Source organism: Coloeus monedula (assembly GCF_965178545.1).
Source record: "Coloeus monedula genome assembly, chromosome: 1".
NCBI classification, from domain to species: Eukaryota; Metazoa; Chordata; class Aves; order Passeriformes; family Corvidae; genus Coloeus; species Coloeus monedula.
Genome location: NC_138781.1, coordinates 68387045 through 68414857, shown reverse-complemented (window position 1 = coordinate 68414857; position 27813 = coordinate 68387045). Strand labels below are relative to the sequence as shown.

General features: G+C 45.2%; 1 protein-coding gene across 1 annotated transcript in view; it reads right to left on the bottom strand.

Annotated features, from left to right (window-relative positions):
* Nucleotides 1–189: 189 nt before the first annotated feature.
* The window catches only part of GMPR (guanosine monophosphate reductase), a 42374-nt gene continuing 14750 nt past the window's right edge, over nt 190–27813 (bottom strand). Inside the window, exons 6-9 of the mRNA XM_082291423.1 lie at nt 25472–25578; nt 19880–19922; nt 13620–13779; nt 190–5092 (exon numbers count right to left, since the gene is read on the bottom strand). Coding sequence (XP_082147549.1) covers nt 4912–5092; nt 13620–13779; nt 19880–19922; nt 25472–25578 — 491 coding nt within the window. The 3' untranslated portion in view covers nt 190–4911. The remainder of the gene's footprint in view (nt 5093–13619; nt 13780–19879; nt 19923–25471; nt 25579–27813) is intronic.

The following is a 27813-nucleotide window of genomic DNA, read 5'->3' as shown; positions in this document are numbered from 1 at the left end:
TGTGTTTTGTCTTTTATGACTGAAGGGGAGAGAGCCTTCCTAGGGACATAACTTGCCCAATTTATTTCCCTGTCCCGTCCTCCCCCAGCCCCGCCCTGGCAATGCATTTGAGTGTTTGCTTTTATTTGCAACGATGCCGAAAGGCACCTGTACCTTCTCACCTGTGGCCATAAAATGCTCTGCAGACTGTCAGAGTGAAGCTCTTTATTGTGTAACAAAAACCTTGGAGCAGTTGGGATGATTGGGCCGCACGCACGCGGATGCCACAGCAGAGGGAAGGGGGGCAGTGCTCTCATCACCATCTCAGCAAGGCTGAGCAGGGCAGCAAAACACCGAAAGCCCATCAGCTTTTTGGCCAATTGCACAGAAGCGCTTCACAGTTATCGCAGGCAATGCCAGGGAGTTCTGAACTGCTGATTTATGTATGAAAACTTCAGCCAGTAAACATTGGGTCAAATAAATGTTGTGGAGGGCTTGCTTAAGCATCTGGGTGACCACAAATGAAGTGAAGGCTGCAGGGGGTGGTCTGTCCTGTGTCAGGGGTGCAGAGCTGTGCCAGCATCCACTCAAGACATGCTTCAACCCCACCACCCCTGGCAGCTCCCAGCCTGCAGGGAAGAGCTGGCCCACTCCCACATGCTGGCCTGGCTTCTGCAGAAGGCAAACTGCTGTTCTTGGGCCTTGGCTTTTTTTTCCCCCTCTCTTCTACACAAGGCAAAACCTGGCACTGGTTGCAAAAGCCCTCCTGGCTCCAAAAAAGAATTTTTGGTATAAAACTGGTATTAGCAACTAAACAGCACCATCCCTTAGTGGGGGATGTGAGATGGTGATGGATAGACACCGTACATACACTGGCAGAAAGCTGTAGCAACAAGTCTGTCACAAGAGTGGAGTTCAATAGGTACAAAGTAGGGAGTGCTTGGTTCAGAAAAGCTTTAAACTCTCATCTTGTCCTTGACTGAAAGCACCTGTCCCAACACAGTGGGGCTTGGCCAACAGCTGCTGCATTTCTTCCTTATTCCCATCCTTTCTACCCCTGCTATTGACTAGCTGAAAGGAAGAGACAGGCGCATTTTGTATGGGAAAAGCTCCTCCAAAGGCAAACAGAGGCTTCTTCTGACCCTGCTTACAACTCTCCACATTTACAGGGTGTCCCCATCCTACATTCATCCCCACTATGCCCTAAGGGAGAGGAAAGCTGCGTGGAAGCACAGCCAAAGCCCCTGCCCCATGGCCGATGGGGACTGTCTGTTCCAATGAGCAGATGGAATGTGTTTCTTCCAGAGAAAGGAGACCTGTGTGGCTTGTTTTGCATGTCACAATGCTGGCTCGAGGCCCAGCCCTTTAACAACTGCTCACACCTACAAGGAGGTGTCCACGTGCACTCCTCGAAGCCACCACAGTCACCGGGGAGCGAGCAAGGATGCTCCTGTGGCAAGCCCTTCCCTCCCAAGGAGAGTTCCAGTAAGCCAGGCTGTGCGGGCAGGAGCCCACCCTGCAAAATGTGCTGCAAGGCAACCCCAGAGCAGGACTGGGAGTGCCAGGGATGTTAGAGGTGTCCTTATGTTTCAAGAAGCCACAGGCAGACACGCTCCGCAGCGATTGCTTAATGATGTAACGCTGCCCTTTTCAGCATCCCCACTTGTAGGTCTTTGGTGTGTTAAACTGCACCCCTGTGGAGCCCGTGGGCCGAACCTCAGCATTGCCCTTGGGAGCTCAACAATTGCCTGTCTGGGGGAAGCAGGCATGGCCCTGGCCTACAGCACAGGCTGTGACATGCACAGCATTCCTCTGGACAGGATGGGGTTGGGGTGTAGGGGTAGAGAATACCTGGTTATGCAGAATAACTCAACATCAAGCATTATTAAGCACTTACAAATTTCATTTCCCACAGAAGAACACCAAATAACAAAAAACCCAGTTAGATGTGCAGGTGAGGTAGATCCACAAATGGTATATGGCATTTGTCAGTGGTTGTGGTCTTGACTTGGACCATCCTGCCAGACAAAGTGTGTTCCCAGCTCCCTCTGCCTCAGTTCCTTGTGGGAGTGGCAGCAGGCTTGAGCAGGGTACAGGCCCTGGAGCTAAGTGAAGATAAGGGCAACTACTGCAGCACAGGAATAGGTGTTAAATGGGGACTCAAGCGTTTGCTTTTTTTTGTAAAATTTCCAGCCTGTCTCAGAGCTGCACATGTACAGTGTCAATGGTGAGCACTGACATAACTGAGGGTTTTCCTGAACAAAATTCACATATAACTGGGCGAGATGCAGACATGCCAGGTCAGCCTTCATGTGTCTCATTTTTCTCTCCTGCTCACTTTCGGAGAGGAGAAAATGAAAGAAATCATTGCTTCTTATCAAAACAATGGGAAGACCTGCTATGCAGAAAACCAAATACCTGACATCAAAACTTTATCAGTCACTATTCATGGGATCAATATCATTCACAGCCTGAAGAATTTGGGGGACAACTTAAGATTAGCCTGTCCCTCTCGTATTAGTGACTGATCAGAGGTATGTGCAGGAGGGGAAGGGAAGGAAAGCAGGTATAAGAATGGCCCCATTTTCCACAGTTGTGGAGAGGCTGCCTCCCCTTGCCCCCAGCACCTGCCCTTTGGAAAAGAAACTGTTCTGAGGACATCATGGAGCTGCTCGGTTTGGTGTGCGTGTGATCTTTTAAAAAAAATGTTTACAAATATATATATTTTTATATTCATATGTATTTCTTAAATTCCACTTAGAAATGTAGCTAAGAAAAGTAGAAAAGCGCTAGCAAGAGTGGGCATGAGACCAGCAGAGTGCTGCACTTCCCACGTGTGAAGGCACCAGTGTGGAGACACACCTGTGGTCAGGCCTGGGCCAGGGCAGTCTCACCCCACTCCTGTCAGAAGTGTCTGTTTGCTTCTGTACCCCCTCCCCCTCCCATGACACAAACCGAGGAGCAGGGCTGTCCCACAGCCATACTGATGCAGAGAGGTCACACTGCCCATGCTCTGGGCCCAGTGCAGCTGAGAGCAGTAGGTGGCCTACGCTGCCTTTTTGTGGTGAAGAAGCCTGGCATTTTCTTAACATGATGCTTCCAGGCTGGAGGGAACAGAGATCAGCACCTGGATTCACAGGGCCTGCTTCTCATCTGCATTCATGTTTCTTTATGATAAGTGGGCAGGACAAATGGGCCTTGCAGCCAGCACAAGCATAACCTGTGCTCACATCAAGCCCTTATCCACTTCCAAAGCAGAGGAAGGAGTCATCCCACAATTAAGAAGTATGCCCTGCATGTTAAATGGAAGACATTTAAAATACCAGGCAATTTAGAAGATATCCTGTGCTTTTTCTAATGTGCACAACACACTTCAAAATCACCAGGGATCAGCTTGTGGCCTGGATTTGCTTCTCAGCATGGACAATTGTACCAATCCTTGTGCATGGCTTTTTGAGCAGTCCAGCGTATAATTCTAGAGTTTCTCTTTGCTATTCCTTTTCCTACAGATCACTTTTTTGCTTTTCAAAGGAAGCCTGCCTCTTTCCACAGATGTCTACAGGAGGGGAAAATAAGACTCTGAAGTAACATCAGCCGCATTATGATCTCAGCAGCAGTTTAAAGTAAGTGGCCAAGCATTATTAATTCATTGGTGCTAACTTTTACATCATTTATCATATTGAGCTACTGTGGTATTCATGTGGATGCAACCTGTATTTCCAAAGAAATTTTCATTGTGATTTATCAATTAATTAGCAGGCCATTACACTTTATTGAAGTGTTACCCAGAGTCTCCATTATTGCCTTTAGAGCAAATGTTTTAACTTCATCTCAGCCTGACAGTGTCTTGCAATCAATCAGGCTGTTCTGCCAAAAGCTCTCTCTTGCTTTGCATGGTGTCAAGGACTGCAAAGGAGTGGTACCACATAACCAGCAGGCAATTTGATCCGACTGGCCTCCTCCACCTGGCCACAGACAATGCACTGCACAGCATTTTTATGTCTTTGCTAAATGGATGTGAGCAGGCAAGGGAACAAGGAGGACTGCAAGAACCGTCCCCCCCTTGTCAGGGTTACAACTTCAATGTCTTAAAAACCTGTTCCCAGAGACCAGGTAAAAGTAGGAACCCAGGTAATTCAATAACTGCACTCATGATAAAGCAGGCAAGCTCTGAAAAGTGTTCACGTGAATGATCTCCTCAGATGGGGGCAGGGGGGCCAGCACGGTTTTGCTACATTCAGTGCCAGCTTCTCTGAAGGAGCAAGTCCATTGAATAGGGAGATTTAAGTAAGAACAGCAATAACAGCCCTGTGAACTGAGAGTGACAGAGATCTGGCATTTTTAGCATCACATGTCACCAGCAGCCAGGCCTCATCTACCATCCACCTCTGACATTTTGCAGGCTGGCAGCTGTGCCGTAACATCCATTCTTTGGCCAGAAAAAAAGACTAAGAGAATTTGCTTTTTTATTTCTCCATGTAATTTCTTGCATCTTTTCCAGCCTGCAATTTCTGAAAGGTGCACTGCCAGAAAGTGGTGGTAGCTGACAGGTCAGTCTTAAAAAAGGGAATGTGTGAATGTGTGCAGGCGTTAACAGCCATGTCTGTACAAGCAAATTCCTTGTTAACTGAGGTTTCAGCAGCTATTTATCAGAGGGGGGAAAAAAACAGGTTAAGAAATATTAATTAAAAAATAAAATAGGCACAACAATAAAAGATGAGGCTATTGCATTTTGAATCAATGGCACTGTGTTAATAGCATGACCTTCCCCTTCCAAATCCCAGCTATAGCCGCCTCAAAGGCTACGACACTGCCATTCTGAGAGAGAGAGGGAAGTTTGCCACTAACACAACATGGAGGAGAAAGCAAAGGAAAAGAGCAGCCCTTCCTGCTCTTCTCCCCCACCCCGCTCTCCAGCCCCCCAGGCCTAGGCTAAGAGAAGACCTCGTTGTGCTGCTGGGTGACCCGGATGAACGTCGTTCTCTTGCTCAGCTCCTTGAGTTTGGCAGCTCCCACGTAGGTGCAGGTGGAGCGCAGCCCCCCGAGGATGTCCAGGATGGTGTGTTCCACATCCCCCTTGTATGGTACCTCCACAGTCTTGCCCTCCGAAGCCCTGGAGAAGAGATCAGTAACATGAGTGTGTTTACTGGAGCAATGTGGAGCTTAATACTCTGCAGGCTGCAGTTTACAAATGTGCCCCCAGCTTTACTGCTTGCTGCTTTTGCTGCTTGTTGCTCTCAAGCACTGAAACTCCTCAGTTCTACTCACCACCAACACTGAGAACTAGAAGCAGACAGATCTTGCAGATGCTCCAATATCCCATGAGTTTATTTACAGATCTGCCCCTTCCTCCCCTCTACCATCTGCCTACAAGCAAGTAAAACTTCCAGCCTTATTGAAAGGTAAATTTGACTGTGAGAGCTGCAAGTTTTAAAGTGTAAGGAACGGCCAGACTCAAACAGAGAAATGTTGGAGCTGGTTCTCAGCAGGCACCACCCAGCACAGCTCTACAGAGGCTTCACAGCCCCTGGGCTATGTCCCACATCACCGATCAGACACAGATGGAAGTGCTCTGGCTGTCTCCTACCAGTGTGATTCTCCAGAGCTCAGAGAGATAGAGTGGGAAACCTGTTACAGAAACCTGCTGCACAGCTGTCCCTTGGAGCTAAAAGGTGATCTAGCATAATTCAGATCCAGGCAAAAAGGCCAAAAAAATAGCAGTGCTGTGAATACTCTCAAGTGCTGATGCATGCCAGCACAGAGTGCACTGTTCCCAAAAAGCACATCCAAAGATTTACATGATGGAAGAATCCAGGCAAATAACTTGCACTCCTCTTCCAGCTTTCTCCAGCCCCATGTTCAGCAATCCCTCCTGTAGCAGAGACCCTTAATCAGCAGCTGATCTCACTAGGCTTTAGAGCGAGCTCGTTCTGCCTGGCACACTGGTTCCTCTGGACAGGCAAGCCTTGGGAAGGGAGGGTCTAAGACAAATGTGGAGGGAAAAGGAGACACTTTCCTTCTGCCCTACAAAATGGAGGCAGAAATCATAGCAGGTGTCTGTCATTGTTCTCAATGTGGCTTTATTTCCTTCTTTCTTAAAAAAATTTCCAGGAGACAGTACAAGAAAGGGCATGCCTGTTTGGAGGTTCCATTTGTGAATCATTAACAACAGCAACAGCTGCTGTGTGGAGTACTTCAGTGTGAGCCTGGCTGTATTTCACCCTGTTAGTTTAAATTCGAGGTCACAGCCCTAGGCAGACAATAAAGGCGAAGTGTTGATATGCCACATAAGGAGCCATGATTAATCACTCTACATCTGATGAGTAATTGACTCTTTCTTGAAACTCTGAAATAAACACTGCAGTGAGTGGCCAATGGAAGATGGATATGCCACTGGCATCTCGCAGACTGCACAGGGCTTAGGGCTCTGTTGTATGGCCTGCACTGCTGGGAGTTCCCAGGCTTTCATTTTCAGCTCCAGTGCCAGCAGGAAGAGGCCAGACCCACAAAATGACACTCATGCCCCTATTCCTGACTTTTGGCCATACCCACCTCTTCCAGTCAGAGTTGGGAGATTGAGCTCAGGTTCCAGGGAAACCTGCAAGATTGTGAGAGACAGTGCATGTCTCTCACAGGGATTTGTGGAAACCAATGCAAATTCTACCACATCCTGCCATCAGAAGAGCTCTGCATGCTGTGCTGGGTAAGGAGTGCAGGGTTTACTGCATTCATGCATGACTGCCCATTCAGTTCATTACCTGATGCACGAATGCACCACCAGTTCAAATGTAAGTTCCCTGTTAATACGTGCTTGAGCATCCTGTGGGTCATAAGTTGCACATTGCTCCTACGAGCATGAACACTTGGTGGTCCTTTTTTCAGTGCAAAATTTCAGAAATGGGTGACAGTTACAGCCACTACCCCGGGAGATGTCCCTGCAGTGGCTACAGTGGTGTTAGGAAGCTGGAGCCTGTGGATTGCCACTTCAGGCTTTGGAGACCAGAATCTACAAAAGTGGTGAACACCTAACGACACAGCCCCGAAGCTCTGACAGCTGAACACGTGCTAGTGCTCCTCCAAGTGTCACCTGATGAGCTGGGGGATGTCCTGTTGATCAAGGAGTAACCTGCAGATACCGTACTGGGGGAAGCACGCTAGAAGAGAAGTGTGAGATCAGCTCTGTAGTCTTGTCCATAGGGATAAGGGGATGAAATTTGTCATTAATATATACTTAAGCTGTGCTAACATTAACCCCAATCTCTTGTCCCCAGAGGAAAGGGGTTTTTAAGAGATAATGCGTTGCACACACCAAGCCAAGGAGTCATCTGGTCCCCAGGGAAGTGTGGGTGGAATTCTACTATGTGTATGCACACATTGGTGCACTATTATCTGCTGTAGTCTGGCCCAGGGGTGAGATCTGTATCCACATGGGTCTAAAATTGTGATGATAACTTTTTTAACACAGTGCTCAGGATGGAGGAGAGACATTTTAGTAAGTGTACTGCTATAGTATTAATCCCTACTGGCTGGTCCAAAGAGAGGAAAAGTGGAGTTTTTAACTTATGTACATTAAGACTGTGATGATGATATCAAAAGAGTTCACACTGGATTAATGTTCCAAGAGTTCCTCGATATGTGCTTTGCCGAGGAGAGGAGTGACGTATAGGCCATAGATTGCTGGGCTTGCTGTGTTCTTGTGTGAGTGCCAAATTAGTTCATGCATGAGCACTAAATAAATTAATGCATGAGTGCCCAATTAATTCATGCATGAATGGACAGTAATTTTTGCATAAGCATTCAATCAGTTCATGCATGCATGCATGCCCAAATTATTTATGTCCAAACACCCTGTTAGTACACTCATGAGTGCCCCATATGATGAGCACCCAGCTGATTTCCACAAGCACCCACATGGGTGGAGTGCTGGGCAAACATGGCAGGGTTCAGGCGACATGGGTGGCCAGTGTGACCTGTGTGGGAGAAGGCCATGACCTGCATCATGCCACAGATGGCTCTACCTGGCTCCAAAAATGGTGTGAGCCACCAAACTTTCAGCTAGTCAGGGGAGCACATGACACCTCTGCTCAAGTCTATATAAGAAACAGCAGCAGCCCCTGGGAGAGGAGACACACCTGGACATGCCTGAGGAGAGGTGCAGCTGGAGGCACCCTTGAAAGGAGGTGCTCCATGCTACAGATGTGCACTCCCAAAGGGACTGCAGTTCCTGTGTGACTCATGCCAGAACAGGGGCAGCTGTAAAGAGACTGTGTCCTGTGGACACCCCTCAGCAGAGCAGGCACAAAAAGAAGGAGTAGCAGAGAGAAACTATTACACACATGACTACAATGTCCTGTGCTACCCCCTTCTCACTGAAGGAGCTCAGACTGACTGAGTGTGGCCTGTGGTGAAAGTAAGGGGAGTTGAGACACGGCAGGGTGAAGAAAGTGAAGTGAAGTCTGGAAAAGGGGGAGGAAAGGTGTTTACTTACCTGTTTGGTTAATTACGCAGCAGAGACTAGAAGTTTGCAGTAGTTGGTAATAAAGAAAACAAAGTAAAAAATTCTCAAGTAGAGACTCTTGCCAGCAACAAATGCCTACACACAGGCCACGCATGGATGTCCTGGGCTTCAGCTAAAATGCAGTTCATTTTTTTCCTAGTAGCTGGTACAGTGCTGTGTTTTGGATTTAGGATGGAAATAATGTTGGTAATACACCAATGTTTTAGTTACTGCCAAGCAGTGCTTACTGCAAGTCAAGGACTTTCCTCTTCCTCACACCACCCCACCAGCAAGTAGGCTGGGGGGGAACAAGAAGCTGGGACAGGACACAGCCAGGACAGCTGGGCCAAACTGGCCAAAGGGATACTTCATACCCTGTGGGACCATGCTCAGTATATAAACTAGGGTGGAAAGCTGCCTGGGGCCACTGCTCAGGAACTGGCTGGGCATTGGTTGGCAAGTGGTGAAAAATTGTGTATCACTTGTTTTGTATATTATTAATGCTCTTGTTATTATTATCATCCCTTCCTTTCTGTCCTACTAAACTGTCTTTAGCTCAACCCATGAATTTTGGGTTTTTTTCCCCCAATTCTCTCTCCCATCCCACTGGGGAGTGGAGTGAGCGAGTGCCTGTGTGGTGTTTAGCTGCCTGCCGGGATAAACCATGACAATGGATTACACGGGCTGTCACAAAAGCTGGCACACTTGGCAGAGAGCTGCAAAAGCAAGTCAGCAGGAACTGCTGTGGGTTTTGCAGCTCTGACATCTCTCCTGGAGTTATGACCCAAAAGTAACCCCTTCTCAGAAAGAAAGGTGATGACAGAGCAATTGAGGCTCTGTCATCAGCTGCTGGAAAAGGTGTGCTCAGGTGCTCTCAGCAGTGACTCTGACTCTTGCCAGCCACTGAATAGAAAGGGAGAACCATTTGCTTCAGACTTTTTTCTCAGGGTCCAGTCTGCGGTGCCCCACCTGGCCAGCTGAAGGCTGCTGCATGGAGGGATGTGTGTGGTGGGTGGGAATCCTGGCAGGCAGGACGTGATGGTGCTCTGTCAGCCCAGCAAAACGTGGGTCAGAATAAAGGGGTGAGGCTGCCCTGTCATGAGGCAATCTTTTGAGTGGGGCATATAAGAAATGGAGGAACTGTGGGTAGGTCTTCCAGGCTATCATTTGGGATACACAACAAGATGGTAAGCAGCAGCCAGCAGTTGGTGCTATTCTGTCTCTGTGGCCAAAATTTCACCCTGCAGTTAATATGAAGTGCCCAAACCCAGCTTAGTAGCAGCTGTGAATTGCTGAGTGGCCACCATAGAACTGCAGCGTTCACACAAAACCTATGAAATCTCAAAAGGGTTAACAAAAGCAAATTGGCTCGAACTGAACAATACCGCATGCAGCCTCAGTCCCTGCTTGCCTTATTTCTCTTCTCCCACAAAAGAAACATAAAAACTGCCTTTCAGAAATCCCCAGCTCTGATCCATATTCCTCATGGAAGGAGGTGAAAATGTAAAAATAAGCCAATATATAAATTACATAAGAGTAATGAAACTGCGTACACAGATTAAATGGGATCAGCTTGACATATTCATTACAAAACCAATTACTCTCATGACTTTATCCCCTGCTACAGCCATCTCACCTTACCTGTCAGTTTTAATGTAACTGCTGCAGGCTCAGGTTCTCCAGCCATCACGTGTAATTTTGAGAAGATGAAGTTAAGTGACAAGCAGTCTGATTCTGCAGGGGACGGAGCACACTGAGCTCCCCACTGCTAGAATAACAGGCTGTGGGTGCTCAGGCTCTTTTAAAGACAAAACAGCTTATTTGGGTCACCAATACAGACTTACAGCTGGGCTTTTTAAATGCATATAAAGGAACCCCACTGACTTGACCTGTCTGGGTCAAGTTTGAGGTTTCCAGCATTTAAAATGCTGACTAAGAACCCTTTTGGTTCAAGCTTGCCATAAGCTTAACTAGGAAGTGATTAAACTTCCTGTAACTTTTACTGTAAGAGAAATTCAAAGCAAAGCCTTATGCTGTTTCAAATCCCCCTTCAATGCCCAGCACATTTACAGTGCTGGATTTAGCAGCTGCTATTTTTAAACCACAGTGACACTCATGCTGGGACAGGCCAAGGAAGACTGAGACCAAGGCTGGTAAAGGTAGCAAGTGCTGTGTCACGGCTGTAGAGTGAAGATGGGTATCAGCACTTTCACAGTTAAGAGCCAAGGGTCACAGGTTTACTGTTTGGAGCTGTTGTATCTAGCAGTAGACTGGGAGACTCCTTCTATGCTACCCATTAATGGCACAGAAATGCAGTATCTCAACAGGGACTGAAAACTTCCGATTGTGCTCCTGCTCCCTTGCTGCTGAGAGAGTTTCAGAACTTGGTCCCCAGGGAATTCTTAAATTGAGGATGCAAATCAAAATACAGCTATGGATCAAGCCAAATCTGTATAGCATTGCCCATAATGACTTCAAAGGGTCTGTCTAGACTGAGCCAAATACAGCTCAGTGTAGAGGGATTCCTTATGGAACAAGGGCATATGATACCCCTGGAAAGATTGGACAACCCACGGTTGCTGAGGAAAAGCCCCTGAACTGGCCCCTGGCTGCAGGCAGGCCTGAAAAGCACCTGGCTGCAGGCAGGCCTGAAGGTCCTTGGCAAAGCAATACACTGGTCGGCTCTCCTGTGGATTAGAGGCCATCTAGAGGGACTGGGTGTGAATCTTTGCAAAAGTAGATATGAGCTTGTATAGTTAAACAATAAAGGGAGAACGATGCCCAAATCGTATCGGTGTATGTGTCGTTACTCTGGCTAGCTCTTCAGACTCGGTCCCTAAAGCTCCGTACATTTCTGTACATCCTTTGCTCCTACAAGATAGAATACTTGCACTTTATCTCATTTTTAAGAGGGACCAGTGTCAATTAGTTCTCCTGCTGGCAATAAATTTTGTTACCAGATCACACACACCTAACTAGGTGGAACAGAATTTAAGAGCTGCCTTAGTCCTTCGTCCCCCTAGTACAGCCAGCTTTCTCAAAGTTTTCCTGCAACTTTCAACCACCTCTGTGGAAGCCAGGCCCTAATGACAGTGCTGCACTGAGATCCATGCAGCACGCTTGGGCTGCTCTGTGACCTCTCAGGGAGCTGCCATTAACTAAATGCCTGATCAGCACCAGGCCTTTCCCACACTCCAGCTGACTCAAACACAGGGTAGCACAGGACAGGAAATGATCATTCAGGTAAAAGCTTGCCAGCACCACCATGCAAATGGCAGCTGCCACTTTTATACTGTGAGACACTTATTAGTGCTGTCCACTCAGAGCATTTGTTCAGAGGCTTTGATGACAAGCAGATTTTTGGGGGACAAAAAAAAAAAATAAAAAAGAGGCCCCAAACTGTGCACTGCTTCTGGGAAATGGCATATGAACCCAAAGTGAATCAAAGCTCAGGAATTTGCAAGCACATCTTTCTGGTGCATCATTTCAGGTCGTCTCAGATGCAGATGGCCTCCTGTGCAGCTCTTCTGCAAATAAACAGTCGTGTTTGAAATCAAAAACACTGAACAGGTTTCCCAGAGACACGGTGGATGCCCCATCCCTGGAAACATTCAAGGCCAAGTTGGATGGGGCTCTGAGCAACCTGATCTAGTTGAAGATGCGCCTGCTCATTGTACTGGAGGTTGGACTAGATGAACCTTAAAGGTCCCTTCCAACCCAAATGATTTTGTGATGCCATGATTTAGGCCAAAGGACATGGGTGTAAATACTCTGAAGGAGGCTGTGTTCTACCACTTTGCACTTCACAACATGCTATGTGAACTAATGCACAATTTTATGGTGCAGACCACAACCACCACAGGAGTCAATGCTGGGGTGGAGGACAGGAGGTGGGATCAAAGATCCTTCCATGTAGCATGACATCTGGGACTGCTATCTATCAGCTTGTCTCTGTGTCAAAGCATGAATTCCATTTTGTTTTGTGGATCCCATTCTGCTTTACATTCTGTGCTGTCACCTTCACAGAGCTGCAACTCTTACCCATGGTAGCAGCTGGACATGTTGGGAAAAACCTGTATGCTGGAGTGGTTGTAGCAGACAAGGCCAACAAAACCCATCAGTCCTGAGTGTCTGGCTGGAACAGCAGGTAAGGTCACTGTGTCTGAGACTCTTGCAAACAGCAGTTTACCAGATGGGACCAGAGCCTGAATCTACGCCAGCAGAGAAGAATCAAAAGGGACCCCTCAATAAACCAGTGTTTACTGTAAGGAGTCATTCTCTAACAAAGTATGTAAGAATCCTGTTGTCTGAGGGTAGTGACTATGACTGCCACTCGTAAGAGAAAAGACACAGAGGTTTTCTGGTGTCATCTGCTTTTTCAAAAACTCAAAATTCTCAGCACTTTCTGGAGTAAAATAGCAGTGGACAACGGATTCCTCTGCAAAATCCATCTTCCTTTCTTCTCCCCTGAGGATTTTAGCTCAAAAATTAAGCTGCTGCATTCTGCATTATTTGAGGCTACTCTGGTGCTCTGTTACAAAAAGAGGGGTGGGAAAACTGTACAGCAGGCTTCTGCTGCCTAAGAAGACTGCCCAACAAATGCAGAAGGGAGTCCTGGGGCTGCTGCTGGTGATTGAGTGCCTTGGAGGTCCTGGGCCCTTATCTCCATACTGGGGAAACCCCAGCTGAGCTTCACCAGTTCACCAGCACCCACTTTCTGCAAACAGAAGGGAGCATGTGGGTTAGCTGGGAATCCCTACACCAACAGGACCCAACGTGGACAAGCAGAGGCACAGAAACTGCAGCCTTTTATGCCATGTTCCAGCATTTAGTTCATACACATCCTGAGGGACCAGTAAAGTCAGAAAAGTGCCTAATGACTTCCCAGACCACACAGCTGGTGCTGCAGTGACAGCACACTGCACCAGCTGCAGACAAGTGAACATCACTGCTCTCAGCTAGCCAACTCTAGCTCTTTGTCTCCCTCAGGATGTCATCCCTCCCTCAGATCTGCTGTCATAAGTGTAGGCAACAGCTTCTTCAATGGGAGTAGCAGCATAGGCCTGTTTCCTTTTGCACAATTCTGCTCCAGAAGTTCCTGGATGGATGGCTCACTGCAATTGCTCCTGTGTGGAATTCATACCTGTATTCAGCAACCCCTCCTGCATGCTTCATCATGGCTGTATCAGAGCTCATTCCATAGAATAGTTTCACCTTCTTGCCATTCTTTTCTATAATGTCTCCAGCACTCTGGTCATGGCCTGCAAACATTCCTCCAATCATGACAAAGTCAGCACCAGCTCCTGTGATCAGCAAAGGGACATGTCAGAAAGCAGGGAAAGGAGAAGAAGGTGAAAGACAAAGCAAGAACACAGTGATCTCCAGAAACAATAACCAGCATTTAAAAGTTTGGTACAGAGTCCCCTCCTGTAACAGTCACAGCAAACTTGGAAGAAAAGCTTTACTGCAGAACTGACACAGGCTGAATTGTATTTCTTTGGTACTTGAAATGGAAAAAATACTTTTCTGTTACAATGACAAAGATATAGATTATTCTACTCTACCCGACAGTCTTTTATTTTCAAATTCAGTTTTAACCCTTTACTTTGTGATAGTATCTGAGCACGATTCCTTATTAACTGTGACTGCAGCAATCAGAAGTCCTAAACACAGGGCTGGGACCTGTTGAGCTCAATGCTGTACAGAGAAGTGGATGGTTCCTACTTCAAGAGCTTTCTAGGCCACAAGCTGTGAGTGGGGATGTACTCTGAAGGAAAGCAGACTCATGAATGTAATGTACTCCTCCCAACAATGACATAAAACAAGCAGATTTTTAATTGAAATTATGGATTTTTCAAGTCCATCAGCCATATGTGTTCAGTGTTGTTCTGGATGATCCCTAGTCAAAGAGATCTGGATGGGTTTGCATTTGGTTCCTGTTTAAAAATCCTGGGCCAAGGACCACCACACCTGGGTTCTCAGCATGCACCACAAAGGAGGTCTAACCCATAACTACAACTCCTAAATATGTTCCAGGTACTGAATAGCAACACTGAATACTCAGTCATGACTGTTCAGTCTGTCTATCTCCTCTGGCTTTATAAATAATGAAATTGGCTCCACTGGAAGTAAGATCAGGAAGAAGGTTTTTGGAATCCTTCTTAGTTTTCTACTGTGATCTCCAATATTTCCAGCTGGGCTGGAACTATTCCACCAGCAGCTCCTCCTGTGATACTTTGGCATATCTAGTTGTGCTTGGAAGAGTTTGTCTTTTAGTCTTTTATAAGCCTGTGGTGACCCACCCCTGAAACAAAGCATTTTACTGTTCATACTTTCTGCTTCTTCAACATGTATGTGTCAGAACAGGTCTCCTCACTGCTCAGCTTCTTCCCAGAACTGGCAAAAGAACTGAGCTATAAACCTCACTTCACAGAAAGCAGATGAGCTTGAACTACACACATCCTGTTAAGAACAATTCCAAACTCTGGGGAGATCCCAGACTAGGTAAGTCTGGCATTAGGATTTTCTCTGATCTCTGTCACTAGCCAAACAATAGCACCAGACCTTGAAATCTGAAAAGTAAGTGAAATCACTATCAAATCTGCTCAGCTTCTGCTAAACCTGAATTTGGGTATATTTGATCTTAGAACACATGACAGGGTGAAGTGTGCCAGTTCCTCCCTCCACCCATTTGCCAAAGAGCAGAGCTGGCAGCAATGCCTGGGGGCAGAGCACCCAGCTGCTCTGCTGACCTCACCTCCCCTTCCCTGGTGGCTGCTTGAAAGGAACACCATGACCATGGTAAAGGGATATTAAAAATGAGGCTTGGGCAAAGCACATCACAAGCAATATTTATAGCCAGGCACATTCAGGTGTCCTACCATGTCAGCTACCTGGCAGATTTCTCCTGAGCTCTCTTGTTTCAGATGGCTGAGTTTTGAAGTCTTGGCTCAACTCATGGCTGCTACTACTATTAACCTGCCAAAAACAAAGGGAATACTCATCTTTTAATTGCTGGTGGCAAATTCCTGTTGCTACCTGGCACAACCTTGCTCCATCTTTGCAAAAAATAAGCACCCTGGAAAGTCTAGTTTATGTCTTCTTCATGGGTGGAAGAAAACATGAGGAAGGAGGGACAGACTTGAGGTCAAGGTTCCAAAGAGGGCATTTAAACAAGTCAAAAGCCTGCCAAAAGACATTCTGGATTCTTTGCCTTGTCAAGACTATCTCCTGATGCCCAATTCTACTGCCATTTCTGGTTGTGGGTCTTACAACCTTCAAATTATTAATGCAAAAGCCACATGAAATCTACACTTCAGAATCACAGAATTGTGGTTCCTGTGCACTTCAGTATCTATTTATTATTTTCCTTTTGGCTGCATATTTTTGGGAGGGAAGCAAATATGTTTGAATTACAGGATTGAAACTCATCCAACTTGAGTAACTTTTGCAAACTACAACATAATTCATCAAGCTCTCCCAGAAGAGAGGAGCTATGTTAGAGCAGATGCAGCACGTCTAAACATTGAAACGACACATGCTTGCTGCCCTGCTGCTTCAGAAATGACAAGCCCATATTTAATATACTTCTCTGATGTTCTCCAGAACTTTCCACTGTGCTTCAGCGTTGCAAAGATATCTGAAAGTTTCAAGTCTGTTCCTTTATGTTTCTACCAGTTAATATCTGATCAAGAGGTTGTAGTTTTTAGCATGGTCTTCAACTTATGAATGTTTTTCTTGTATAACTACCAGAAGCTCTGGTGATATTTGCAACATCCATATGCAGTCTTTTGTTTTCAAGTACAGATTGACAGTGTGCCATTATTTCAGGTTGTGGGGGACTGGGAACAGCTGGCAACAACCCCCTAGATAACACAGGATGTGATGGGGTATGTTGCACACAAGCATCCCAGTAGCTCACCCAGAGCTGGCCAGACTAGTCCTGTTTTTACACAACGCCGCTTTCGTGCACTGACTTTCCCCTTGAGGCCTGTGCTGTATCTGGGCTGATTTTACTCATTCACATTTCACAGTGCCTCCTCTTTCAAGCCATTACAGAACAGCAGTGCTGATGCCAGCCCAAGCTTGCAGCACTTACACAGTTCTGCTGGATCTGGACAGAGTCCCTCAGATGTCTTCTGTATGTCTGATTATACAAGTCACTGATAACCAGATTGGCTCTGCACAAATTCAGCTGGAGTCGGCCTGGATTTGTGGGCTGGGCAGCCCTCCAGGCAGATGCAGTGTAAGTTTGCCTGGACCAGAACTTGCCCTGGAATCAACATTCACCTGTGCTCCAGCTGAGCCAGTGAGCTTTGCAACACGAGGTACACACAGAGCTATTAAAAACAGGAGAAAAAGCCAGTGCAATCTGGTGTAATCTGGAACTAGTGTATGTCCCCAGTTGACTTTTCTATATGATTTTTCCTTCCTTTTCCTTCCCTGCTCCTGCATCTCTTCTCATCACTGCTGGAAGGAACAGCAGTAATGTGTTAAAGATGCTGGCACAGGATTCAAAAAGCACACTCTTCTGGCTGTGTCACAAAAATATATGTGACCTCAGGCAATTGAACTTACTATTTCTGTGCTTTGACTTCTCATCATTAAAAAAGGAGACAGTAGTGCCTCCCTAGAGCATTCTGAGAAATGTGTTCATGTTATCAGCCTTTCCAAGGGTTCAGTTATATGAACCATCTGAGACCCCAGCATAAAGTTCTTTCATGCTTTCTCTCATTCCTGCATCAAAACAGCTCTTTTCTTTCCTATCAACCTACATATTTTTCATTATAATCTCTAATACCCAGATGGCAGTGACATCTTCAGTTTACCAAATCCATACCAGGTTCCCATTCAGCAGTTCCAGAATTTCAGCATCTCTCCCAAAGTATGTCTCTCCCAGCATTTTTGTCCCTCACCTTCAGTGCTTCCCTGTTCCTTGTGTTTTTAAATAAGCTTCTACCTTGTTTCCCCTCTGTCAAAATGCCCAATCTGCCTCTGAGACCTGGCACCAGTAAGTGGTGTCAACTTAAAGCTTCTCAACATCTACTTCTTGGTTCTTCACAATTCTCTCACTCAATCCACTCTACTCTTCCTGTTTCCAAGTACTTGGCTCCTCCAGTCACACCTTTAGCCACTTGTCAGTGCTAGTCTTCACGTTTGGGACTCCCTCACACTTCCCATGATTCAAATGGATGCTTTGTCACTGCTTTACAGTGAATTATCCCATCCCATGAAGATTTTACAGTGATCCACTAAAAAGAGATAGCAGAATTACTTTAACCAAAAGTCCTCTTCATGTCTTTTGCCCATGCTTTGTCCCGGCCTTCATCCCTAGATGAAGCTGTACATATCTGTGTTTTATCACCTGGTCTTTGCTATCCAATACATTCATGTGACTCAAGCGCAGAGGTCTGCGCTCGACAATTCAGTGTCAAGGCTTTGACTTGTAAATGCTGGGCATGGTGGCTACGAGCTATGAGGCTCAGATAGCCAATCACTTCAGCAGCATTCAATAAACACTGGTAGTAATAATGTTATCTCAAAGCTTATTTTGCCACATACTTTTGACAAATGCACCCCTGGGCCCAGCTCATCAGATGTTCACAGTGTGTCTACCTCAACTGTACATAACCAGATACAGTAAGTATCAGGGTCATCTCCATCATTTCCAGCTCTGTAGCTGCAACACACATCCAGTCTGATCTACCTGGGCTACTATCAAGAGTGTAACTACTGCCTGTAAAATGTCAGCTTTCTGATGCTCCTCTGTCCAAGGAAAAATTCAGGCATGTACCACTGTGAATCCCAGCACCTCTTGACAAACAAGAAAGCCAGAAGCTGTCTCTTCACAGGCTTCAAGCAGGTTTAGGTTCAGTTAGCCCAAAGAGACTACAAGGATCTTTCAGACTTGTTATAAACACCACAAAGAAAAACATTTGAAACACTCTGAAGTTGCTTCCTGTTGTTCTAACTTCTGGAAATGCTCTTGTTGAAGAAAGTTTCTGTGCAGACAGCTGGGAATACAGTGAAGTCACAGTCTCAGTTCACAAGCTCCCAAGGACCACACCACCAGGAAGAACTTGGTGAGCTGTGAAGCCAGAGAAAGGCAGAACAAAGACCTCACTGCAGGCAGCATGTCAGAGTGAGGGCTGAGCAGAGGTCTGGCATTATTTAATATAATCTTGTCTAAGAGGGTGGATGCTGCTGTTCAGCTATGTTGGAATCACCCAACTGGAATTCTCTATTCCCTGCATCACATCACCACTGGGTAACACAAGGGTTATGTGAAATCCTCTGACCAAGCACATTCATTGCTGGTAGCAATCACTCCACAGCTGTGCTTTGAATTCTCTAATTAAGTCTTCCTTGTCATCTGACCTGTCTCAAAACAGGAGCTGTCTGCAAACTTAGAAGACAGATTTTGGTTTCAACCTTTCCAGGAGGCCTAGAGCTTTTCTTGACAGGTCTGTAAGCTGAGTTTAGGCGTGCCTCTATTTCCAAACTTGCAAATCTTCTGCAAAGCAGACATTCTGTATTATAATGTGCTATCTCTTATTTTCATACCACCCTGAAATCCCAGTGAGAGACTGTGCTGTCCCACTGTATTCCAGGCATTACCCTACTTGACACCTACAAAGAGTCTGGCATTTTGGGAGGTGGGGGAGTACCTTTAAATGTCTTGTCATCTCAGGATGCATTTAGTGCCTGCTTCCCATATGCTGCTGTAACAAGGTTATGGCTAAGTGACAATCATGAGTTTGACCCCCCATACCAACATAACTTTCATGCCCAACAGAGAGTGCTTTCAGATTAAATCCTCTATTCTATCACTAAGAGCTGGTGCAGTTCACTGAACTTGCTGGCATGAAATCAAAATCTGTTAATTATTAACTTAGATGTTTTAGACATCTGCCTAGCTCTAGGGGATACAGTATAAATAAAATCTCATCTCTTCAAGTGGACAGCTGATCCTGAGAATATCTGCAGGGATCTGGCCCGCCTTTTTGTTTTGTTCTTCTGTCCAACATGCATTCCACCAGTTCTTCTTCCACTCAGGGCTCAAGTCGGCCAGATCTGGCAATGTTACAGGCATGTCTGAACCCTACTCAGAAGAAACTCTTACCAGTTTTCTTTGTATTACTCTCCCAGTGGCTGTATCTCATACACACCTGGCAGATAATTTCTAAATAGCACTTCGACCACTCTATGTTTTGCACTGCAGAATTTGGACTGTCTGTTCCAAAGAGCGAATTCACGCCTGGTGCATTAATTTCACTGGAGTCACCCGCAGGGACGAATGTAACCTCCTGCTAATTGATTACACATTCAGGGTCAAACCGATTCCTGCATCTCTGCTGCCAGGGGTGCTAGGAACACGTGGGGGTGCCACAACAATGTCCTTACCAAACGCTTTGGCGACATCTCCTGGGCAGTTGCACCCTCCGTCCTGCACAAAGAAAAGACAACAGTGAGTGGCAGCGAGGTCACCCAGGGACCCAGTGAGCACTGGAGCTCTGCGACCTGCAACACTGTGGCCCCTGCTCAGGAACAGCATGTCAAGAGAGCTGACTGTGCACTTGGTATGTATCATCTTGGCTAAGTTTTCAGGGAATCCAGGTGATCCTTTCCACTGCTTACCTCTTTTAGGCTCACCTACTCTACTGTACAGTCTACTGATAATACCACTGGTAACAGCAGCAATGCAAATTCCTGACTGCAAGTTCCCAAATTCCAGAAACCAGAAAACAAAACCTCCTCTGATAATCTGAATCATCCCCTGCCATTTTAATCAAAGGCTGTGTGATGCAGAAGTACCACAAGCCTCTACCTTAAACCACCGAAGACATTTAAAATAACTTTCTCAGCAGTTTACAATACATTAAAAGGTCACAGTGGGAGGGGTGAGGGAATACACCATCAACTATGTTGGATTTTTATCTGCTAATCTCTAAGAAACCTGGTTAATATAATCTTTGGTAAATGAAAATGAACCTCTCATCCTACTCCTTTACTGTTTGCTATGGGCTCGGTAAGGAAACAACAGCACTCTGGATCTCCAGCATTTTAAACCTACGCATTTCAGTTTCAGTGCAAAGCAGTGGCTGATGAAGGGGTTTCAGCTGAGGACAGGGAGGCTGTGTATGTGTGATAGAGCTGTAAAAAAGGAATGGCACACAGCAGAGCTCATCATGAGATATGGTTCTTTAGGATTTGTAAAGGTCTGAGCACCAGATGAAAGATCCTTTACACAGTCATTGTACCAGGAGAGCTCCCCATTCCTTTGATGATCTGGATCCGTTGCAGACTGCCAACATCTTTCCTGCTTTTGAAGTAACCCCCTAGACTGGCCGGTTACCTCACGCTGTTTCACCTCCCTGCTGGCAGAAATGCGTGGCTGGGCATGACCTGCGGCAGAGCACAGCCAGACACGCCCCCCATCAGCCACATTAGAGCTGGCTTTGATGGGCAGCTGGAAGCAGCGCTGTGGGTTAGAAACTCTGTGTATCCAGGAAAGGATTCAGACACAAACTGAGAAGGTGGATCCAAAAGTGAGTGGCTTCTCAAAGGACACCCCACTGCAAACAGTGCCTGGTAGAACTTTAAGGGTTTTCATTCAATTTGCTGTTAACCTCTAGCACAATTTTGCCTTTTGTTGAGCTTAGAGACCCTTGCTGTCAGATCCAGGAATGAGTGCTGGGCTGACAGCTGAATCTCTCTCTCTCTCCTTTTAAGGGCTCTGCTTGTGCAATTCTTTCCCTCTAACAAATCTGACATAGCCTGGAGGAGGGTGTGAGTGCATGTGCATGTGTCAGGGGAGGAAGAGCCAGGGTAGAAAGAAGGGTCTAATAATCTTCAAAGAACAGTTTTAGGACTTACTGTCTGAGAGACACTGGCTGTGAATGCTCTCTTGTAGGTGGGTTGCAGCCACTGTTGTTGGGTGGCTCAGTGTCTGACTTTTATCACCAACCCAGTAGTGGCAGAGATGAAGGTTTTATGCTTTTGAAAGTACCAAGAGGATGGGGGGGCCTTACTGTGTAACCCTTAATCACTGTCTTCAAAAGATATCACTTTGAATGTTACCAAATTACAAAATGCTGAGCAGCTTAAGAGACTTGCCCAAAAGCTCACCAGTTACCATTTAAGATAAAAGGAACCGACAATGATGATTCACAGCCCTTCTTTATCTGTAGATGACTCCAGTTACTTCAGATAAGCAGGTAAATTTAGCGATTCACAGAAAGGGAAACGAAAAGGGAACATCCTAAGCACTTATGTCAGAAGATGCTATATAATAAAACTATATGCAATAAAGCCCTTCATTCCATGTGAAATATCAGGCACTCTGTTTACCAAGTAAGACTGTTCTGCTGCTGCATCGGAAGCTTCCCCTTGAAATTCAGCTTGTCACAACAGGGCCCTGGGTCTGGGTTCAAAATTACTTGTAGATGGCTGGGCTTGAGTTACAGAGCTTGCTGCAGGCTCAGCCTCTACCTCAGAACCCTGGGGAAATTCATCTGTAAAAATCTGCCCCTGAATTCAGGAGAACTGGCATAATTCCAAAGTAAGACTGATGGAAAGGGTTATGGTCATGGAACCTGTAGAAAACATGAGTCTGAGCCAAGTGGGTGCTAGAACAAGGAGAGGGGAAAGCAGCTTTCCAGTCAACAGAATTACTTTAGTGTGGCTGAAGTAATGTTATTGTCCCCAGTCTTGTTCTCCAGATAGACAAGCCATTTAACAGCAACAAAATTTAGCCCAAGGAAAAAAAAAATACAGCATGGAAAACCAGTATGCACTGGCTGAACATTTAGTATTATATGCAATTTATAATGAGTTTATAACTATGATTTATGTTTCAAGCAACCTTTATAATAAACTGCATAACCAGTGCTTTCTACAGTATCAGCAATCAGACAGCTATTATGCAGAAAATATATAAGTATGTGGCATATACAGCAGTAAAAACAATACATATGGTGCTTTATTCTGAACTACATATACTGGGTATATTTCTGTGTGGAAAAAGAGACAGTATGGCAGTAGCTGGGTGAAGAAGCCCTTAGTCATTCTTTTCACTGAATGCTGGTGACCCATCACCCAGGCGGGGTGAAGGGGAAACAGGGATCTCTGTCAAATGATAGCCACATGAGAGAGGACACATGCAAGGCTGCTTTCCATTCCCCACATTGCTGGCTTACTAGAATATGTGACTGCCTCTCTGTCCAGCAGAGGAGTTCTCTGACCTACAAGAAACAGAAACTTTATCTCAAGCAGGCCCCCTCCTGTAACTCACTGCAGCACTTTCTCAAGGCCAATGGATTAGCAAGAATGAAAATTGAGACTACTGGCTCCCAGACAAACAGCATGGGACAGAAACTGTGTCTGTATCCTAGGGAGGGTTTCCTCTCTGCTTTCAGTGAGTCATGAAAGATTCATTTCTGAGGTGAGCTCTGAGTCTTACAGATAATTTAGCATGAGGAAAGCAACTGGTGCAATTTTACCTCCTACTTCTCTGTGTAAATGACTACACAGACACCAGGTGTTCACTTGGACTATCATGTTTGACTGAAAATTGTCACTTTCTTTGTCAACGTATCAGCTCCAAAAATCATACATGACAACTTCAGTAATAGGAATGCTTAAAATCCCAGATAGTGCTCCCATTCTAGCAGAGCTCCTTAAGATCAGGGTTCAGTTGTGCTGTGCTCCCTGCAGTGCCTATACTGTGCTCAGCACCACCACTTCCTCATTCTGACAGCATCTTTTCCTTCATATGGAAGTTGTACCAGCATAACAAAAACAAGGAGCAATTTGATGAAGGTACTGGACAAGACAGAAGTGGAGACAAGAAAGTGCCCCAAGGGACTAACCCATATCACACCATTAGCTATAATCTACACAAAGCTAGGTGGTAGGCTTCGAATCTTTTCATATGCTTCCTGCTAGTTCCATATCAATATAACAAAAAATAGCCAGACACATTTTCTCCTGGGGAATTGACATAGACAGCTGTGGTAATACTCTGCCTGTAGGGATTTCTTTTGGCTCAGGTAGGGTGTGCCCCTTCTTCAATCCCCAGAAAGACAGCAGTGAGACATTTTGAGGGATACCATGTATACTTGTCGCCACCAGACCCAATTCTATACTTAGAATTGCTGCCATATGGTGTTTTTCTGTCATGAGGACACCTCTCTTCCATGATATTCTTGCCAGAGCTCTGGCAACAACCATGCAGTCCAGCCTTTTCTTTCGCTAATAAATACACCAATACCCATCTGAATGCTCTAGAATTCAGGCATAATATCTTTACCCTTGCTTTACTCTTCTTAGATTGGGTGTCAGAGTTGAGCTGAAGTGATGTTAGAGACCCCAGCTGCAGCTGAAGATATTTCTCTTGGCCTAGATGTTGGTAGTAGAAAGGTATCAAATTGCCCTCCTATATTCCCCCATAACATCTAGGGGGCTGATAGGTGTGGGATCACTGAAACCTGAGCAAGTCAAGAACTGATCCATTCCCAAAGCAGGAAAGGAGATACAATACAGAACCATCTAATTTTTCAGCAGTCTAAGTACACACTTCCCGTTTTCTTGTAAAATCAGGATAACAGCATTCTTCTGAGGGCTGCTAGCAGAAAATGATTATTGCAGAACTAAGATGGGTCTCTGAGCATCACTGCCAGGATGACACCTATACTTATCCAGCCTTCATAGTGAGGCTTTCATGCTCTATTGCACACATGTTCTACTGTCTGTTATAGACAGAAACATTTGCAATACTGCCCAAGTCATAAAAATCACAGACTGCTTTTCTTTTTTTCTGCAAAATTCATGTAGAGGAGCCATGGAGAGGAGGGAATGCATATTCATTAACAATAAAGAGCAAGAGAGATCTGACTGTAACACGTGTTCCTGCTCCATTACACTCCAAGAGACCCAATCAAACCCTTTGCCCATCCCCAATCACTTTGTTTTCCTCTCACCTCCTTTCTCAACAACACAACACAACACAACATTCCTCCTTCCTCACATGGATACTAGTCCCAACTGGATCGAAGAAACTAGGGCTTTCCAATGATTTCGCTTGGCAGTAGATCTAAAATCCAGTGTGTGATCTCTCCTATGGCAGCTGAGGGAGGCTGCTGACTGTGAGCACAGCACACAGGTGAACCCTTGTGCCCTCCCCATGAGGGGCTGCCTCACAGGCAGCCTGCAGAGGCTGTGCCAGCCTGACATGGCCAGGGTGTGGTGCCTGCCTGTGTATGCCCAAGCACACAGGACCTTTGGGTGCTGCAGGCTGCACGCTAGCTCAGTCTGGGGCCATGCTTGCCAATTTCCTTTCTCTGTGTGAGGTGAAGCTGGTCTTGCTGATAAGAGCGGAAACTGCCATTAGCACGCAATACACAGATGCTCTTTTTCTCCACAGGCTTGTTATTTCCCCAGAGTTTGGCGAGAACATAAGTGGCTCACATGCCAGCTGTGCTCAAAAGAGCCACCTCGAACACTCCTGCCCCTGCGCAGAGAGCTCTGTGACAATGCTGTCTGGATCAATCCAACTAGGGCACAGACGGGCTTGCATCATTTTACCTTGTACTCACCTCTACTGCCTGCCCGCCCCTCAGTCACACTCTCTGAGGAAAGCCATGTTTACGTTCCACTCCTTTTTCAGAAGTCTTTCATAGGAATTACTGTTTGCTTCAATAGTGAAAACACTATCAAGCTTCCTATTCTGTTTACATAACAGCTTACTCCATTCAGGGAGCAAGAAGCAGATTTCCAAAGGCATTAACAGAAGTGAGGTGCCCATGTCTTTTTAATGTTAGAGAGAGTTGGTTTCTTTACATCTGGATCTCCACTGACTGTCCTAGGTGCTAATACAGGAGTCAACTGAGATGACAGAAGGCCAGGCTTCAACATGCAGGGTACTAGACTGCTTGATTCTCCTATTCCACAATGATTTGCACAGTGGGAATCTGAGAGTGGATGATAGTTACTTACAGAGATGATATGTCCTTTCAAGCCATGTGCTGAGTCTGCACACTCAATAACAGCACTTAGCTGGGGATAGCCCACCCCTGTCTTAATCCGAGTGGTACACACAGAACCTAGACAAGAGAATGAGAGGAAAAAACATAGCCCATTAGGATGACAGAAATGATACAAAAAGAAGTGTTTCTATCAGCACTATTTTTCTCTCAAGAAGTCTCTATTGCCAATGGTAGCTTCTCAGAGATAAAAGGAACACATAGGAACTTGAGTTTTTAAATGCTCTCACACAACTTCATGGGAGCTATGGCTGAGGAGACTAATGTCCCCCCTTTCTTCTCCAGGGCAAGTCCCAGTTTAAGGTCTCATCAGTAATACTTCTCAGTGAAGGAATTACTGCATCACAAGAAAGGCAATCTGACTGAGATGCCTGAAGGGAAGGGACAACAGGACTAGAATCACAACCTGTGAGACTTAGCAGTAGCAGTTATTACCTGAACATTTCTTCTAATAAATATTTCTATCTCTTTTCTGCATGTTTAAAGAAATAATTCTGTGGTAAAATCAGTAACTTTTTTTTTTTGTAACAATTTTCCCATCATTTGTTTAATATTGAAGGCAGAAATATTTGGTTGACTGCAGTTTTGGGGAATATAAAAAAATCAGCACATAGCATTTAAAAAGCGAGATAAGTAATCATCTGAAAGCTGTATAGTGCAACACCAAGGGAAATATGTAAACTATATCTAATAATTGAACTATATTATTTATACACATACATTGTGCATGCATGTGCAGATAAAAATAAACATATATATATACACACACACACATAAACCAATTTAATTATAGTTCAACATAGCAACATGGCTATAGACCTTCTGGAATACCTTCTCTATTTTTTCCTCAAATTAAGAGTCAAAATGAGGATTGCTTTTTGCCAGTCTAGGTCCTATAATTTAGGATACAGATGTAAAAGGTCTGCATGATAACAAGAATTTCAAAACAGATTCTAAACCAAATGCAGTGAAATCTGGATCCTGTCACTCAGCTGATATCCAGGTATATTCAAGCTACCAGTAAAGCAAAATTTACCAAAGATCCTTCAAAGAACTGACAAAGTGAAAACACTGAGAAGAATTCTTGCAAAATAGTAACAAAATTAGTTTTAATATAATTTCCACACGGCTTGTACTTTATAGTGTATGTAATGCTTTATAATAAATCATTGCCATTTTCCACAGGATGGATCATTATCTGGAAAAGAACCTGAAGACCTGAGGGAGGAACCTGTGGGTTTGCGTGGTCAATTTGTACAGATCTGTTCAGGAAGATCTCCAGGGAGGATTATACAGCATTTACTCGTATTTCCATGTTTGAGGCTACAAACTATAATTATTCTTCTTTTAAATCTGAATTTTCCTGTGATAATTACACTATGACATCTCTGTTGTTTATTCTTCATGTATTTTGCAATATTTATTGTTTGACATCTTCCTGGGCACAACTGCAATGTTTATTACATCATTTTCTCTGCTCCAGTTATCCATTCATGGATTGTAACTATTTGGCACTGCAGAGTAAACAATCTGCCTGCACTGCACTGGCTGATCACAGCTATACTGTCAGTGGCATTTGTGCTAGCCACTTTAAAATCTAGCCCACATATGGTGACTCCAGCTGCAGTCTAAGAAGAAAATAGCAAGAGAAGGAATATGTGAAGGAAGGCACAAAGAGAGAGGGGGGAAAAAAAGACCGATTATGGCAGTGTATGCCAGACAACAATATTAGGGAAGACAGGAAAAACACTGTAAGAAGTTTAGAGTTCTCTCATTTATCCATGGAAACGTTAGAGTGATAGCATGTAAGTGCATTAATGTAAATTTTAGCTCCCAGGCAATAGTAACAGCTAGAGGCAAAGTTACCCATATTTTGCAATTACCACAATTGCATCTGTGAGGACATTGACAAGGATAACCTCAGCTTCACAGAACACAAATCATAAAGCTATTCAGAAACCCATCTTTCCTTGACAGAAGTGGACACCTGAACACAGTATCCTTTGAGCTTTAGCTTGGATGACTCATCCTCTTTTCAACAGGCTAGAAAAGTGTTCCCAAACACAACATGTTATCAGTGATAATGTCAGGAACTCAGGCAGTCCAGTGCTTCCAATAACAGGCATCTTCACCGACTGAAGGAGCAATATGCAACTCTGTGCACTATGAAACACTAGCACCCTGCCTGTGTATTTCTTAAATACACTGTGTGCTAGGTCACTGGTACTTTATTGACCTGAGTGGATCTTGGCATTCTAACAGGCAAGAAAACAGCATTATACACTGGTTCCATCT